Source organism: Protopterus annectens, chromosome 3.part0 (assembly GCF_019279795.1).
Source record: "Protopterus annectens isolate FY-2018-M chromosome 3.part0, PAN1.0, whole genome shotgun sequence".
In the NCBI taxonomy this organism is placed as follows: domain Eukaryota; kingdom Metazoa; phylum Chordata; order Ceratodontiformes; family Protopteridae; genus Protopterus; species Protopterus annectens.
This window is the reverse complement of record NC_056731.1, coordinates 171615007-171630124: the sequence shown is the minus strand read 5'-3', so window position 1 is coordinate 171630124 and position 15118 is coordinate 171615007. Positions and strand designations below refer to the sequence as shown.

General features: G+C 40.2%; 1 protein-coding gene across 1 annotated transcript in view; it reads right to left on the bottom strand.

Moving 5' to 3' along the window:
* Window positions 1–15118, bottom strand: part of KIF15 (kinesin family member 15) — a 2415358-nt gene that overhangs the window by 969657 nt on the left and 1430583 nt on the right. Inside the window, exon 25 of the mRNA XM_044065522.1 lies at window positions 6959–7124. Within this exon, the coding sequence (XP_043921457.1) occupies window positions 6959–7124 (166 nt within the window). The remainder of the gene's footprint in view (window positions 1–6958; window positions 7125–15118) is intronic.

Sequence of the window (15118 nt, the reverse complement as noted above, 5' to 3'; positions counted from 1 at the left end):
GACCAAAAATGCCTAGCCATATACGCCCTTAAGTAGACACAGTTCAAAGTCCTTGCCACCCTTTAAGAGCACTTACGAGTGTGGCACATCTCCCAGATCATGTAGGGCCATAAATAACCCTGGTGCAAATTTGTCTCTACCCATCCAATCATTGAGAATAGACAAAGGCAGAAGAATTAGTACTTTGCTTGACTTGAAGTGGTAGCTTATTCCATAAACTGAGAATATACTGAATTATGAACCTATCCATCTAACCAGTCTTATTTGTTAGTGCAAATTTTGGTCCCTACCAGGGGGTGTTTGTACAGCTACTGGTTTTGTGAAGAAATGGGTCATCAAATACGTTTGGGTCTTTCATAGCTCAAAAAGCAAGACACAGGTCACCTTTGAGCAGCTGGTAGGCTATGGACCACAAGGACAGTCATGCTAATTTATTGAGACAACTGAAGGATTTAAGGTATTTTTTTTTTTTATTTAACATTTATTTAACATTTGTTGACCAGGAATGTCCGACTAGGTTCCACAGAGCCTGTTTTCAGCGGAGGCCTGGGGATAAATGCTCCAGCTCCATTTAAGGTATTTATTTTTTGGCAGAGTTAGAAATTACTGGGGTTTTTCTATTTGAGTGATATGCTTGGCTTTGCACACACCAAAACTGGCAGTGTATTCGACGATGGCTTTGACACGGAAAGGCTACAACTGAAACATGCTTTCTATGGATCCTGAAGACAGTGTCTTGAAAATTAACTGGGCCTGACAGGAACTTCTGATTATGGTGGAAACATGATTAAATGAGACACAGTTGTCCATTTAAATATCTAGGTCTCTTATGACCTTGTATGTTTGAGGAAGTGTGCCACTTATACTGTGGGATCAGTTTTTGTAGAGAATGCTGTTATGCTGCATTGTTTTGTATTCAGCTTGAGACCATTTTCAGTACACCAAAAATATGCATATTCCAATCTGTGCTGGAATAGTTTAATATTGGTGGATGAGCAGACAACAGTGGCCAGATTGCAGGCATCAGCAAACGTGGTCAACAACACTTCAGAGATACCGGCTTGGATGTCTGCAAAATAAATGTCATACAAGACAGGGCTTAGCACTGATCTCTATGGGAATTTACTAGTAATTTTATGTTTGGTGAGGGTACCAGCAACTTTTACTGCTTGAAATCTATTGGGTGGCCAGATTCCCCTTCTTTTGCAATACCTTAACATTTGTCAATCCCTTTAAACAGTTTCTATTTCTCTCCCCTAACTCCTGACAGTTGAAATCTGGAAGGGTATTGAGTGTTGAGGATAAGGTTCGGTGCAGAGGTTCAGATCACAAGGGTTGTGCTGGAACGCGTTTAATGTGTGTGCAATGTGGTCCTTGATGTGGGTTCCACTGGGCTGTTCCCTGTTTCTGTTCCTCTGCCGAGAGGATGGTTGAGAGATCAGAACTTAGCTGAGCATGTTAAGACAACTCCTTTTTTTCTGGATTTGTTGTGGTGTGGTGTTGTTGAGCAGTTGAAGCAGTTTTGGAGGACAAGGAGGACAAAGTCTAAGCAAACTGTTGTGTTAAGGGATTTTTAGCCAAGTTTAGTAGAAATTGGCCTGCTAAGGGATGGACTTATCCTTATGCTTATGATTCCCAGTCTAGGGGGGTAGGTCTAGACGTGGTAGGTAGGGCCAGAGCTCAAGGTGCTTAGGCTAGGGGGAGTTCACCTGCTCCAGACTCTGGTGAGGGCAGGGTCAGTCCTTTCAAGCAGACCCATGACACCTGCCTTTCAGCAGCCTACTTACCTCTCGCCTCACCTCTAGGAGGAAGGAGGAACTTTTTCACAGAAAAATGGAATGGATTTACCTCAGACAAAATGGGTTCTGGGATCATTCACCACTGTTGTTACAGGTTTTATTTATACCTTGCCTCCTTCAAAGGCATGCCAGACATTCATATAAGACTCAAAATTCTAACTCCTTTTGGGCTCTCTTACTTCTCACCTTTTTGAGCCTGCAGCATTGCTGAACTGGAAATACTTGTCATGGAAGACTGCTTTTGTTCATGGGCTTTAAGAAGGTTTTTTGAGTTACAGGCCCTAAGTGTTGGTTACTCTTTTTTTTTTGGTTGAGCCTTTTTGGATTTTAAGACATTGCCCTCTATGGTTTATCGTGCCTCTTTAGTGGCTTAGTGGTTTTTTTTGTGTTTTTTTCATTGCTTAATCATTTTTTATCAAATTTTTGCAATTTTTTGCAAAAAGATTTGAACATTTGCACACTTTAGAGCTACAATGCAGGTATTGGTTTGAGCAGGACTAAGGATTTTTTTAAAGTTTTCTCAGTTTTTGTTTTTGTTTGCCTGTGTCAAAACAAACAGTTCCAAACAAAAAATGGTGGATTTTAGTGTTTTGGGTTTTGCATTGCATTTTGTTATTCCCCATGGCGGAAGGAGAAGCATTGATTGATTAGGCCCACCTCTTCTAGGGCCACTGAGCAGGCTTTTTTTTTTTTTTGGGGGTGCTACTTGGAGTTCAGTGCATACTTACTTGGGCATACTTGCATACCTCTACTAAGCATTAGGGCTGGTTCCTCTACAGCTATTACACAGCTATTTTTGCCAGGCATGTTATTCCTTCCCTGCTTCCTTGATTTGCCAGCCTCCCCACTCTGCTTTGGGGATTCTATTAGCAGGGACTGCAGCCAATGGAATGAAGAACAACAGTACATTTTACAGTTACTGCTACCATAAATGTAGGATCCACATTGCTGCAGTTGCACCCACTCCCTCCTCTCTCCTCTGTGCTTAGGGGGGGTTGTGTAGGTGAGGCTATATATATTTAATTTTTTGTATATTTTGTATATATATATATATTTTGGTGCAGATATGTTGGGAGTTTTTTTTGGCCTTATCTTTTTATTTCTACCATGATGGTCAACTCCATTTTTATTTTATTCCACTCACTAGTTACTGTTCTGAATTAATTTCTATCTTCCCTAATAAGTGCTGCATAAAGTTCACTACTACTGCCTTTAGTTTCTTTTAAATGAATAGGATAGCACCACTCAATCATTTTTGCATCATTACCCTGTATCTTAGTTTTTTTAATGGTACAGGATCTGATATAAGTATTGAATGGGTCTCAAAGCTTTCAATTAAATACAAAAGCTCCTCTGAAATATAATTTAATACAAATATAACTTGTATCCAATCTAGTCTAGTTATTGTATCCTGGGGAATAACATGCATTGTTATATACTACCACTGAAATCATATTTCCATACCAAATATTTCTATATCTTCAGAAATACAACCTGTTATTTTCCCTCCTATGATCTCTTGATACATTTTTCACTATTGCAAATCAGGCCCAGTCCCTATCCATAAATAATATTCCCTGTTGAAAGTTAATTATTTAAGCAAAACTTCTAGTAGTTTTAGGTAGAATATAAACATATGCCACTGTAATCCTCACATCCTGCCAATAACCTCTTACTACCTCAAATCTACCATTAATGCTTTTTCTCTCTCTCTTCAATTATGATAAAAAGCCCTTCCACAATCAGCATTACTCCACTTTTCTTTGTCTATAATGTACTCTCTCAAATTCACATGCTCAGTTCTATCCATAAAACATGTGTTGTAACATTGCTACTAGCATCCTACACTACTTAATATAATTCAATACTTTTTTGTCTGTACCTGCAGGGTCATTTATAACCCAACTTTAATATTGACAAAACAGCCATTCTGATTAAGAGCTATCATTCACACATATTATACACACGGACTATTTTTGATACGTTTCCAGCTTACAGCATATGTGTGCAAATGTGTGTTTGGCAGGCTTATCTTGCATGCAGTGGTTTCTGCTTACCTCTGTTTGAAACTGTCACATCAACCCACACTATTTTGCTTCAATAAAAACACACACAAAAAAAGCAATGGATTTTCAGAATCCCTATCAACTGTTAACTCAAAATAAATATACAAGCCCATACATGTTTAAAAAGGAATTTTATACTTCCAAATAGGAGCAACTGCCCCAAATCGAGTGCTGAACCTACATGCATTACCTATTCTAAAGCGAAGGTTAACCATGCTAAAAAGCACATGTTACAGACTGTTCCCACCTTCAAAGATTGCTATCTGTTCTTATCTGTTTCCTCCCAGAACAAACTGCATGTTTTCACTAAACACTTTTAGCCTTATGAAAAAATTACTAGCCACTCTTAAATTGAACTAAATTATGTGAAGTTATATTTAATGAATTAAAGCACCAAAGCTACCGCAGAGGCAATTGCTTACATATCTATTCACTCACCACAGTTAGACTTCATTTATTTTCACTGAACTGCTTGCCAATATTATTTGACTTGCTGATTACATTACACCTTGGAGACGTCTCATAATACATTGCTTGCACTTGTGGGATGCTAGTCTCCAATTAAAAGCAGAAACTAAGATAAAAAACACAGCCAGTAACTTTAAAAATGCAAGAAAGAACCCTTTCAGATTTCACCTAGAACACAGTGATCATTCTGCTCATGATAAACTGTGCATGCAAGATCTTTGAATCCAAATTAAAGCAGGCGACAATAAAAAAAAAACAACACATAGTAACGTCAAAAATACAGAAATAAACTAATCTTTCCATGCCTTTCATCATTGCTGTTGCTTTTCAAGCCTATTTAAAAGGAAACTGTTGATAATTTACACTAAGGACATTAGTCTAGACATCCTCCTGTATAAAAACAGAGAAAATTATACTATATGTAGAATTAAAAGGTAATCAATAAAATGTTACATTTCCAAAAGCCCAAGATCATGTACTTCTTTTTTTAGGATTTCTTATCTTGTTACAGTGTAAAGCCTGGATACCTTACAACTAAGAAAAGGTATACATTTTTATCAGTAGCACTTACAGTAGTCAATGGTAAAATTACCTCATCTTACATTTAAAACGTCTCTGATTGCATACTATACAAGACTGCTTTACAATATAATATGCACTTTACATCATTGAAATTTTAACATTGAAATTAATAAAAACTGTTTACTTCATTACTTCTTCAGTGTCTTCAGTGTTGTTCTAACCAGTGCTGACAAAATGAGGTTTATGATTTACAGTCTTACCACCAGTTTTACAGTCAAACTTACAGTCATTTACCAAAAACAAACAAACTGAATAAATGAAAAGTGCTGTAGGTAGAGTGTAACAAGCACAAATCCCTCTGGTGATGATGAAACCACAAATATTTTAATGGTAAAATCCACAAATGAACAAGTATAAATGTGAGCGCTTCTGTTAAACAAGTGTTAACTTCATCAGACGCTAGGTGTTAGTGATGTGAAAATGGCAGCTATGGCAATAGGATAAACAGCAGCAGGGTTTCAGACAGGTAAGCTAGAAATTGTGACACTGTCCTATTCCCCAAGGACCGAGTTCACTAATCAATATCTCACATCTTAGGAACAAAGAAAGCAAAATCCAAATGGTTCTAGTAGCAAAAATAGACACTAAATGCAATGTCTGAAGGAAGGGAATGAGCACAAGTTCCTGCTCCTTCATACCTAGATACTGGTTCTTCCACTTGAGGGTGTGGATATGGAAGCAATATCTAGCCCATGCTGCATTGTTGCATTATCCTGAATATGTCACCAAAGCAGGGGGTCCATCAACAGGGTAGCTGTAGGCAAGAGATCTCATTTATTTTCTGTAACTCAAGAAGTTTAGAATGCTTACAAATATTCCACAGGAGGAGAAGAATGAGAAAAACAGAGGCACTTCCCATTCTTTGTTCCAACACAGGCTAGCCTGAGTTAACCCAATGCAAGAGCTGACATGCAAATGGCATAATATTTTTGGGTTCAGAGGAGGGGCTCCAATGCTTAAGATAGGAGAAACTCAAGAAGACATCAGGGAACTCTGCAAGGAATGGTGTACATATCAAACCACTTTCCGAAAACAATGCATTCTTATACCAACAAGGACAGCACCCATCAAACCTTGATCAAGCTGCTTGCGAAACCTGTGGACTGATCTGATTATGCAAGACCCATTAGAGTATACTCCCGGATTCAAAATTCAACCACAAACCCTTCACTAGAGAGCAAAAGAATTATTTGACAAAAACTGGCCTGGCAGTATGTTCCAGTTCACCTAAGCAAGACTATTGCTAATACCCTGGGACACACTTCCCTAATGTGATTGTTGAGCCAATAAAGGCCACAAGATCTATCCATCCCAACATAAGGTACAGTTTATTGCTTGCAAGAGGTGGGAAACTCTCAGAAAAATGTGATTTGTTACAAAAGGCTTTGGCCAATAGCTGGCCTTCTGATCCTTTACCTTCTCCCGGGTGCCAAATACGGTTCTGAAATCGCACAAAGGTTCATCTTGCTGGATAGCCACCTTTCAGGGCTGCAATGAAGACCCTGATGTATCTGCTGCCCCCATGAACAGCATTTGCACATCTCATCTAGAAAATACAGTCATCACTTGCTGGGTCTGCTCTGGCAAACAGCCACTAAAACACTTGGAAGACCTTATGCATTTATTACACCAAATAGAGAAACTTTTCCAATAATATGTATTATTATTCAGCCCCAAACTACATGAAAAGCATAACAGAATTGGGGAACACATATCTTGAGCCAGCCCTCTGTCCAATATCTCACTTCTCAATTTAAACTGGCAGGATATGTGCATTCCTTAATGTAGGAAAAGCAGAGGAATTTCAAAATTGCGTCAAGCTGGAGAAAGAACATGAACAAAATAAAAATAATTACCCATTGCAGAGGGGTTTCAAACTGAGATCACAAAGTCCACTCTATACTGGCACCAGTATTTTGCCTTAATATCCCCAAGCAACTATAATAGGCTAAAGAATGAGACTTCAGAGAACATAATCACATAGCAAGGTCAAGATATGCAAAAAAAAGGGGAAACACAGGCGCAAAGGGCAGGAAACATTACCTGACATTATCAAGCTGAAGCTCCACATCAATGAGTTTGGATGACAACTGGCTTAGTTCAGCCTCATGGGTTCGCTTATAAGAGCTGTATTCATTTTTTACAGACAGAAGTTCCTTGTCTGCTGACTGAAGAACAACTCTTAAGTCAAAGACTTCACTCTTCAGCTCTAAAAAGTTCACATACAAGAAAGTGTTAGATAAACATTCTGACTGACATTAGAAAGTAAATATTCTCAAAAAAGATGACAATACATAAAAGGAAACAAATGTTAATGCCAAACACTTTTTTGCTGTAATAATGACATTGAATTTCTACTTTTTGGTCCCCCTTGGGGCATTACTGATCGGGCCCCCAGTGCTTCATGTTCAATACGGGTCTATCAGCTAGTCTCTGACCCCACCCCCTGACTTTCTCTGATAATGCAGGAGCCAGTCGTGGACCTTAAGGGTGTTGTGGGGGCTTGGCAGTCTCCGCTTTTGTAATGGGGAAGGGGTTATTTCAAACCCTACCAATTCTCTGTCCCAGTTCCCATGCTGGTCAGTCTCATTCAAGGACAACTCTACTCATTGAACCATGCCACCCTAAAGGAGCATCACTGACAAATGCACAACCAACCCTCTATGCTGCTCTGTCACTTGCCTGAGCAGCTAAATGAACCCAGGCTGACTGGGACATAGAGTTTTATCCATCTATGCCACCCAAACGGCCAGACAACATCAAATTTCTTGATGGTAACTGCAATGAAGCAATGTAAAAGACAAAACAGGAGAGAAGAGAAAATATTCATTATTAAGATATGACAGCTATAAACAGATAAATATTTCTGAACATGCATAAAGCAGTTCTAAGAAGTCCCTGAATGCTACCAAAGGCATGAAGTAACACCTGCAAAATTAAGTGCATGCTATGATTTTTTAATACTTTTGCCATAAATCATTAATATTGCTGAAAATTGTTTCAAGACCACAGTAAACATCCTTGCATCAGACTTTTTTTTGCAACAATATGGAGTAACTCTCCATCTGTACAATATTGTTTTTACGCTGGCTCTGAAAAACAGTACCACAGTTGCATTCATAATGCAGTCTGAATAACTAATAAAATAAGTTTTGGTATGAAATACTGAAGACAGACAAAGTTAGAAGGTTATATTTGGTTGCATCACAACTTTGCAACACCAGTGTTTGACACTGAAGAATGAGAACACCAGTATAAGATTGATAACTGAAACAGCAAATACTGAAAATTGCTGAACGAGGATTAAAGCATTTTTCAGTGGGACTTTACCTATATTCCCTTTTACCACTGCTTCTTGGTTCACTGTACGTCAGTGTAAGGGGAATTCTCCAAAATACCACAATCTCTAATTTAGAATCTATGCAAAATTATTCACATCACTAACACTTCAGCAATGAACACTTGCCAGATACACTCATGTACAAGTCTCTCATGATTAATCATGTCAATTTTGAGAAAAATTACCATTAAAATGCAGTACGCTGTACACAGAGAGATATTATTGGTGTTGGCTGTAGGAAGTCGGGGAATAAAAGAATGAATGAATGCACCCTACATTTCTCCTCATGCAGTAATATGACATGACTAACCAATACGTGTTCTGTTAAGCATGCAAGGTAAGCTTTTTTTCCCTCTTTTCCTAATAATTTCAGTTGTTAGGATTGGGGGTATATATCTGTAAATTAAAGCAGCAAACTGAAATACCTGCTAGGGATCAATGTGGGAGTAAGCATGACAGAAGCAAACTGACTGTAGTAAAGCAATTCAGTTTACTGCTATGAATGACAGCAGCAAATTGAATTATATTACGACAATCATTATTTCTTTGATTTATAGGTTCATAGGTAGGTACTAGGCTATCTGCCTGAGGGCATTTATAAGCCTAGCCAGAGTGTGTCGGCTTTCGCTGCCCCAGTGATTAATTAACTGATCCTCTGTCAAGCAGAGCCAATGAAGTGATCCCAGGGATGTATTTTCTGTTACCCATCCACTTGTCAAGGTTTCTCTTGAAGAGTGTTAGTGAGGGGCTCTGCCTGATGTAATTTGGAATTTTGTTGCAAAGCATGGGAAGTCTCTGTGACCGGAATCTATCCCTCCAGCATGCTCTATTTATTGTTGTGGCGAGGTTTAGCTCACTATAGCACGTGGCTCACAGTGATTTGGATTTCTTTAGGTGGAGCATGTCCATCAATTCTGAGTTGGACATGGCTTTGTAAGTCAGGCAGAGATCACCTCTGAGTAAGCGATATGCCACGGAGTACAGCCAGAGTTTTTTCAGTCGGGCTGCACAGGACATATGTTTGAGGCCAGTAATCCTTTTGGTGAGGTACTTTTGTGGTCTTTCCAGCTGTTGGAAGTGTCTTGTGAGGTACATCCCAAATGGGGCATTGTACTCTATGATGGGTCTAATGAGTGATGAGTAGAGGGGCACTATAATTTATTATTTATTTTACATTTATTTTACATTTGTTGACCGGGCTAGTCTAACTGGATTTATGTCCATTTTCAGTACAGGCCCGGGGAGAAAAGCTCCAAGCATGAGTCGTAAAACACAGTTAACAATATATAACAAGGACATGTAAGAAAACAATACAGTAGTAGCATTGGTTAAAAGCAAAAGTATAGAATTGTAAATAAAGAATATAGACATTTTGCTAAAAGTTGATTTAAGTAAAGCATGCCAGATGTACTAAACACAAAGTGGGTATGAGCACAACAGAGTAACGCCCTTATAATTTTTTCTCTTATTATGAAAATGAAGCAAGATTAGGAGGCCTAGGTTAGAGGCCTAAGTTAGAGGGGTGGGGAAAAGGGTAAGAGTAGGAGGGGAAATAGATTTCAGTCTGGGTTAGCACAGGGACAAAGCCACTGAGTTTTAAGATGTTCTTTAACATGTTTTTTTGAATAGAGAAGTAGAAGCTAGGTTAGATAGTTCAGGAGGGAGCTGATTCCAATTTTTGCCTGCAGTGTTTGAGAAAAGTGAGTTACCAGCTTTATTGTTAGATTTAATTGAGGAGACCAGGAGTTTATTAGCAGAACGTAGTGCAGCTAGATTTTTGTATGGTGAAATCAGATTAGTGAGGATAGGGGTATTACTGGGGTGGTATAGGATCTTTTGAGTGATAAGTAACTGTTGATAGAGTATGTGGTTCTGCAATTCTAGCCATCCTAGTTGTTTGAGGTTAAGACAGTGGTGAGTTTTAAAGGGTGTACATGTAATGAATCTCGCTATGCTATTACAACAGGTAGAAAGTTTGGAGATGTTATTTTTAGATAGGTTAGTATATAGCAGAGGCATAAGAAAAGGGTAGAAATGAGGTGGGTCTAGGCAATAGTTTTCCTGGCTGTGGGGGTAAGGAAGGGTTTGATTCTATAGAGAGTACCAAGTTTTTTGTTAACAGATTTTATGGTGGCATTAATATGGTCATCATAGTTAAGACGACTGTCAATTATAACACCTAGTAGGCGGGTGGTAGTATCCGGGGTAATGTTAGTAGCATTGCTAGAGGTTAAAGAGAAGAATGGTGTGGAAGATTTTTGAGTTGGAGTAAAAAGCAGTAGTTTTGTTTTTTTGGGATTAAGGAGGAGGCACTGTTTCATAAACCAGTTTTCAACATTTTGGAACACAGTTTTGGTGAGGGACTGGAGGGAGGCTATGTTCTTAGCAGTACAGATTAAGGTCGAGTCATCTGCATACTGAATGCAGGTGGCTTGAGGTATGTCCATGTGGAGGTCGTTAATAAATAAGGAAAAAAGAAGGGGACCTAAGATAGAGCCTTGTGGGACTCCAATATTTACTGGGAGTAATGAAGACAGATTGTTATGCCAAAGCACTGCTTGCTATCTGTTTTGAAGAGAACACCTAAACCATTGTAATGCTAGTGGATCAAGTGAATGGTACTTTAGTTTGTCTAGAAGTAAGTTATGGTTAACCATATCAAAGGCTTTTGATAGGTCAATAAATAGTGCAGAGGAAAAGGAGTTATTGTTATGATTTTTATTTATAGAGTCAATGAAGGAAAGAAGGGCAGTCGTCGTGCTGTGGAATGGTCTAAAGCCATGTTGGCAGTTGGCTAGTAGGTTATTTTGCAGAAGGTGGTTGAGTAGTTGCTTATGAATACATTTTTCCATTATCTTAGCTAATGGAGAGAGTAAGGCAATAGGGCGAATGTTTGAAAGCTCTATGGAAGATCCACCTTTGTGTAGAGGGATAATGTGAGATATTTTCCAAATGGTAGGGATTTTGCCTATAACCTATTTATTTCTAGATACGAACCCTTTAGTAATTAGATGGGCCACATAAAAGGATTTCCTAACTACTTTGGCAATATGATTGTCAAAGGAGAGATTACTATCTACCTGGGTCCCCAGATCTCTTATTACCGCTTCTGTATTAAAGGGGCTGCCACTTATGTGGTAATTCGCTGGTGTTTAGTTTTCCCAAACGGAACGACTATGCATTTTTTGGCATTTAGCTTGAGGCCATGACTTTGACACCAGGTGTCCGTCTCAGTAAGGCCCTTTTGGAGGATGTCTGTGTCAGCCGGAGAGTCAATTATGGCTGCCAGTTTGCAGTCATCGGCGAACGTGGCTAGCCATAGTCCTCCTGTGTTTTCCTGTACTTCTGAGAAGTATATGCCGAACAGTAGGGGTCCCAGGACCGAGCCTTGCGGGACACCACTTGTGACTGGTTTAGAGTTGGACCTGGAGCCTGCTATTCTTACCATGTGAGTTGTCTGTAAACCAGTTGGCAACCCATCTTGTGACGTAGGAGTTAATGTTCAGGCTGGTGAGTTTTTCTGTAATACCAGAGTGGGGAATGGTGTTGAAAGCCTTGATGAGGTCAAGGTAGGCTGTGTGAACCATCTTTCCCTCGTCTATGGCCTTGGTGACTGTCTCAAAGAAGTCAGCCAGGTTTAGTAGGCATGATCTGCCCTTAAAGCCGGAGGTTTTGGAAGTTCCCAATGTCTTTGTTAATGAGTTTCATGATGATGCGCTCCATAGCCTTGCAGACCAGGCTAGTCAGGCTTATGGGGCAATAGTTACCAGGGTCAGTTGTGGCCCCTCCTTTGTGGGGAGGAATAACAATTGATGTGCGTCATTCTATGGGCACATAGCCTGTGGAGAGGCTGAGGTTGAACAGCGTGTTTAGGTGGGGAGTTAGTTCGTTCTGTAGTTCATGCAAGATACAGCCTGTGACATCATCTGGTCCCATTGCCACTGTGTTTTTGCTTTTGAAAGGGCTGTTTTCACCTGTGCGCCTGTGATTTTTGGGACACTACACTTTTCCGGTACTGTTGTGGGCCCTTTTGGAGGTGAGAGGGGGGTGAAGTTTGCACTGAATCTATCTGCCAGGATGTTGGCAATATCAGTAGGTTCAGTATATTTTGTACTATTTTGCACTAGTTCAGTGCATATCTGCGAGTTGCCACTTAGATTCTTAACATAACTAAAGAAGGCTTTGTGGTTATCTTTTGAATCCTTGGCTATTTTTCTTTCAAAGTTAGCCTTGGGTGATTTCATGAGGGACCTTAGTTTCTTACTGATACTGATCAGGGATGTCTTTCCTTCTTGGGATTTGCTTTTTTCTGAACTAGTTTCCTTCTTCTATTGTACAGCCTTGTTTATGGCAGGGGTCCACCAAACTGGCTTTCTTCTCTTAGAGGAGTGAGTCTTGGTTTTGCTAGGTATGGCACGATCCATGCATCCTTGTAGGTGCTCATACAGTGCGCATTTGAAAAGGTTTTGGCATCTTGGGCAGCGTTATCCTTCAGCGTGGGGGCTGTGAAACTTACCACCTCTGTCTTAAGTAAGGTGAAGTTTGATTTACAAAAGTTTTTTACTGTGGTTTCCTTAGTAAAGGGTGGTGGTGGGGTGTGGACATCCAGAGTGATTAGTTTATGGTCTGATCTAACCAGTGACGGGTTGCCCTCCGGTGTGGAACACTTGTTGCCCATGTTGGTGATGACCAGGTCCAATATGTTTTCACCTCTGGTAGGGGAGTTTACCAGCTGATCCAGGGCGTTTGAATGGATGAATTCCAGGAAGCGCTGGGCCTGGAAGTTTGTACTCGAGTAGTTTTCCCAGTGAATGGTAGGGTAATTGAAATCGCTCAATATCAGGGTGTTCGGTAGGACCTTCATATTTTCCAGGGTCTCCAGAAAGGTGGAGTGGTGGTCCTGGGTCATTGAGGGTGATCTGTAGCAGGCCACAATTTGCATTGCAGATTTGCCCAATGTTAGTTGCACACGGATGATTTCAGAGGTATCATGCTGTGCCACTAACCTGGAGGTGTAGGTATCATGCTGTGCCACTAACCTGGAGGTGTAGGTACCCTTGATGAATATGGATACACCCCCTCCTTTTGTGTTTCGGTCAGTGTTCTGTGGCCGAAACCTGTGGTACGAGTTGTAGCCCGGTAGTGCTGGGGTGCTCTCTGGAGCCTTGAACCAGGTTTCAGTTACTGCACAGATGTCAACGTTCTCCATAATGAGGAGTGCTTTGAGCATGTGCATTTTGAGATTTAAACTCCTGGCATTGAGTACCATAACACACAGTTTTTTGTTAATTGTGCTGTTTACGGAAGTGGGTTTGACTTTTGAGTCTTGCATAAAAAAGGCATTATGGGGGCAGTGAGAGCCTTGGCCAGTATTCGAAAGCCTAGCGGTGACAGGTGCAAGCAGTCTCTTGCGAAGCAACGCGGTTGTCGAGCATGTCATCCCAATTTGCTCACAAATGATCACCAATAAGCAGCTACTGGTATCTTCATTCAAAAACAACTTATCTTCAGGGACAATTTTTCTTTTGTAGTTATTTATATTTCTATTGGCAGTACACTAGCTACATCTGTGTGCAGTGGTAACATGCACTGTCTATAGTAATGAAGATGGGGTATTTGAAGGCAGCAAATTACAGCTGTGCAAGTTGCACTTACCCATAACAGTAGATGTTCTGATTCCTCATTGCTGCAGTAGCCCCTTAAGCTGTATGGGTTATATCCTTCCTAGGAAAACAAGAACTGGACAGCTTCAAAAAGCTCTGACCCCTGCCACTTCTTCACTCTGAATGCTGACTGGCTAATTCCATTGAGGGAAATCAGCAGTCTGAGTGAAGTTTTCCTCACAACTTTCTTGTCCATACAATGAGGGAACTGCCTACAAATCCTGAAATAACCAAACAATAACAATTACATATATAATGTAGGAACAAACACAACCCTAGTTTTATAACCAAACTACAACTATATACAAGAGTAGGGGAATGTAGGGTGGGTGCAGCAGTGAAGAATTTGAAAATCTGTAGTTATGGGTAAGCGTAACATGCACAACTGTTCATCACTCTAACTGCTGCAGTAGCCCTTAGACTATATTTCTGGATTACCAAAGCCCATCTAACCTGGAAGGAGGAAGGATATGGATTCCAGGAGCCCCTTTGAGAATGGTCCTAGAAAAGTTTGACCTGGACCTAGAAATGGAACCCAGTTTATAATGGTTTGTAAATGTAGAGAAGACCATGTAGTTGTATCTACAGTACTTCTGTAATCCACCTCCCTTTCAATATACTATCAAAGATGACAAGGCTGTAGTGGGAAGTGTCTTGATACTGCTTGGAATGAATCTGCCATGGTGGAAGCAAAAATAGCTGAGGACAACCACCTGGAAATGAAAGTTATGTACTTACCATAACAATAGATCTGTGTTGTGTGTTTCTGGCTAGTTCAGTCTGTGGGTTATCGGATCCTTCCTTGATTCAATGCTGCCTTTTTTCAGAAACTTTGATCCAGGATCTCTGCCTCCTCTACCCATAATACAGTGACCCCCCCCCATCCACCTCAGATTGAGTTTTCCCCTGAGCATTGCTCCTTTGGCTAACACCTGCAACACCAATGGCAGATATGACGGTGGAACGGAATCCTGAATTGGAGGCTATAACAAAATGGTCCCCCTTTGAGATCTTCTGGACAGCTACAGGAGTATTATCCCTGCTAGTATGAAAATTAAAAATAGCAGCAAGCTGACCCTTAGCAGTAGCGTAACTCAAACTAGTCAAAGAGATCAGCAAGGAAATCCAAAATGGCATCCAACAGGACTGAAAAAAGTTCCAAACCTCTGGACAAAGCCCAGCAAAGTATAACACAAGAGA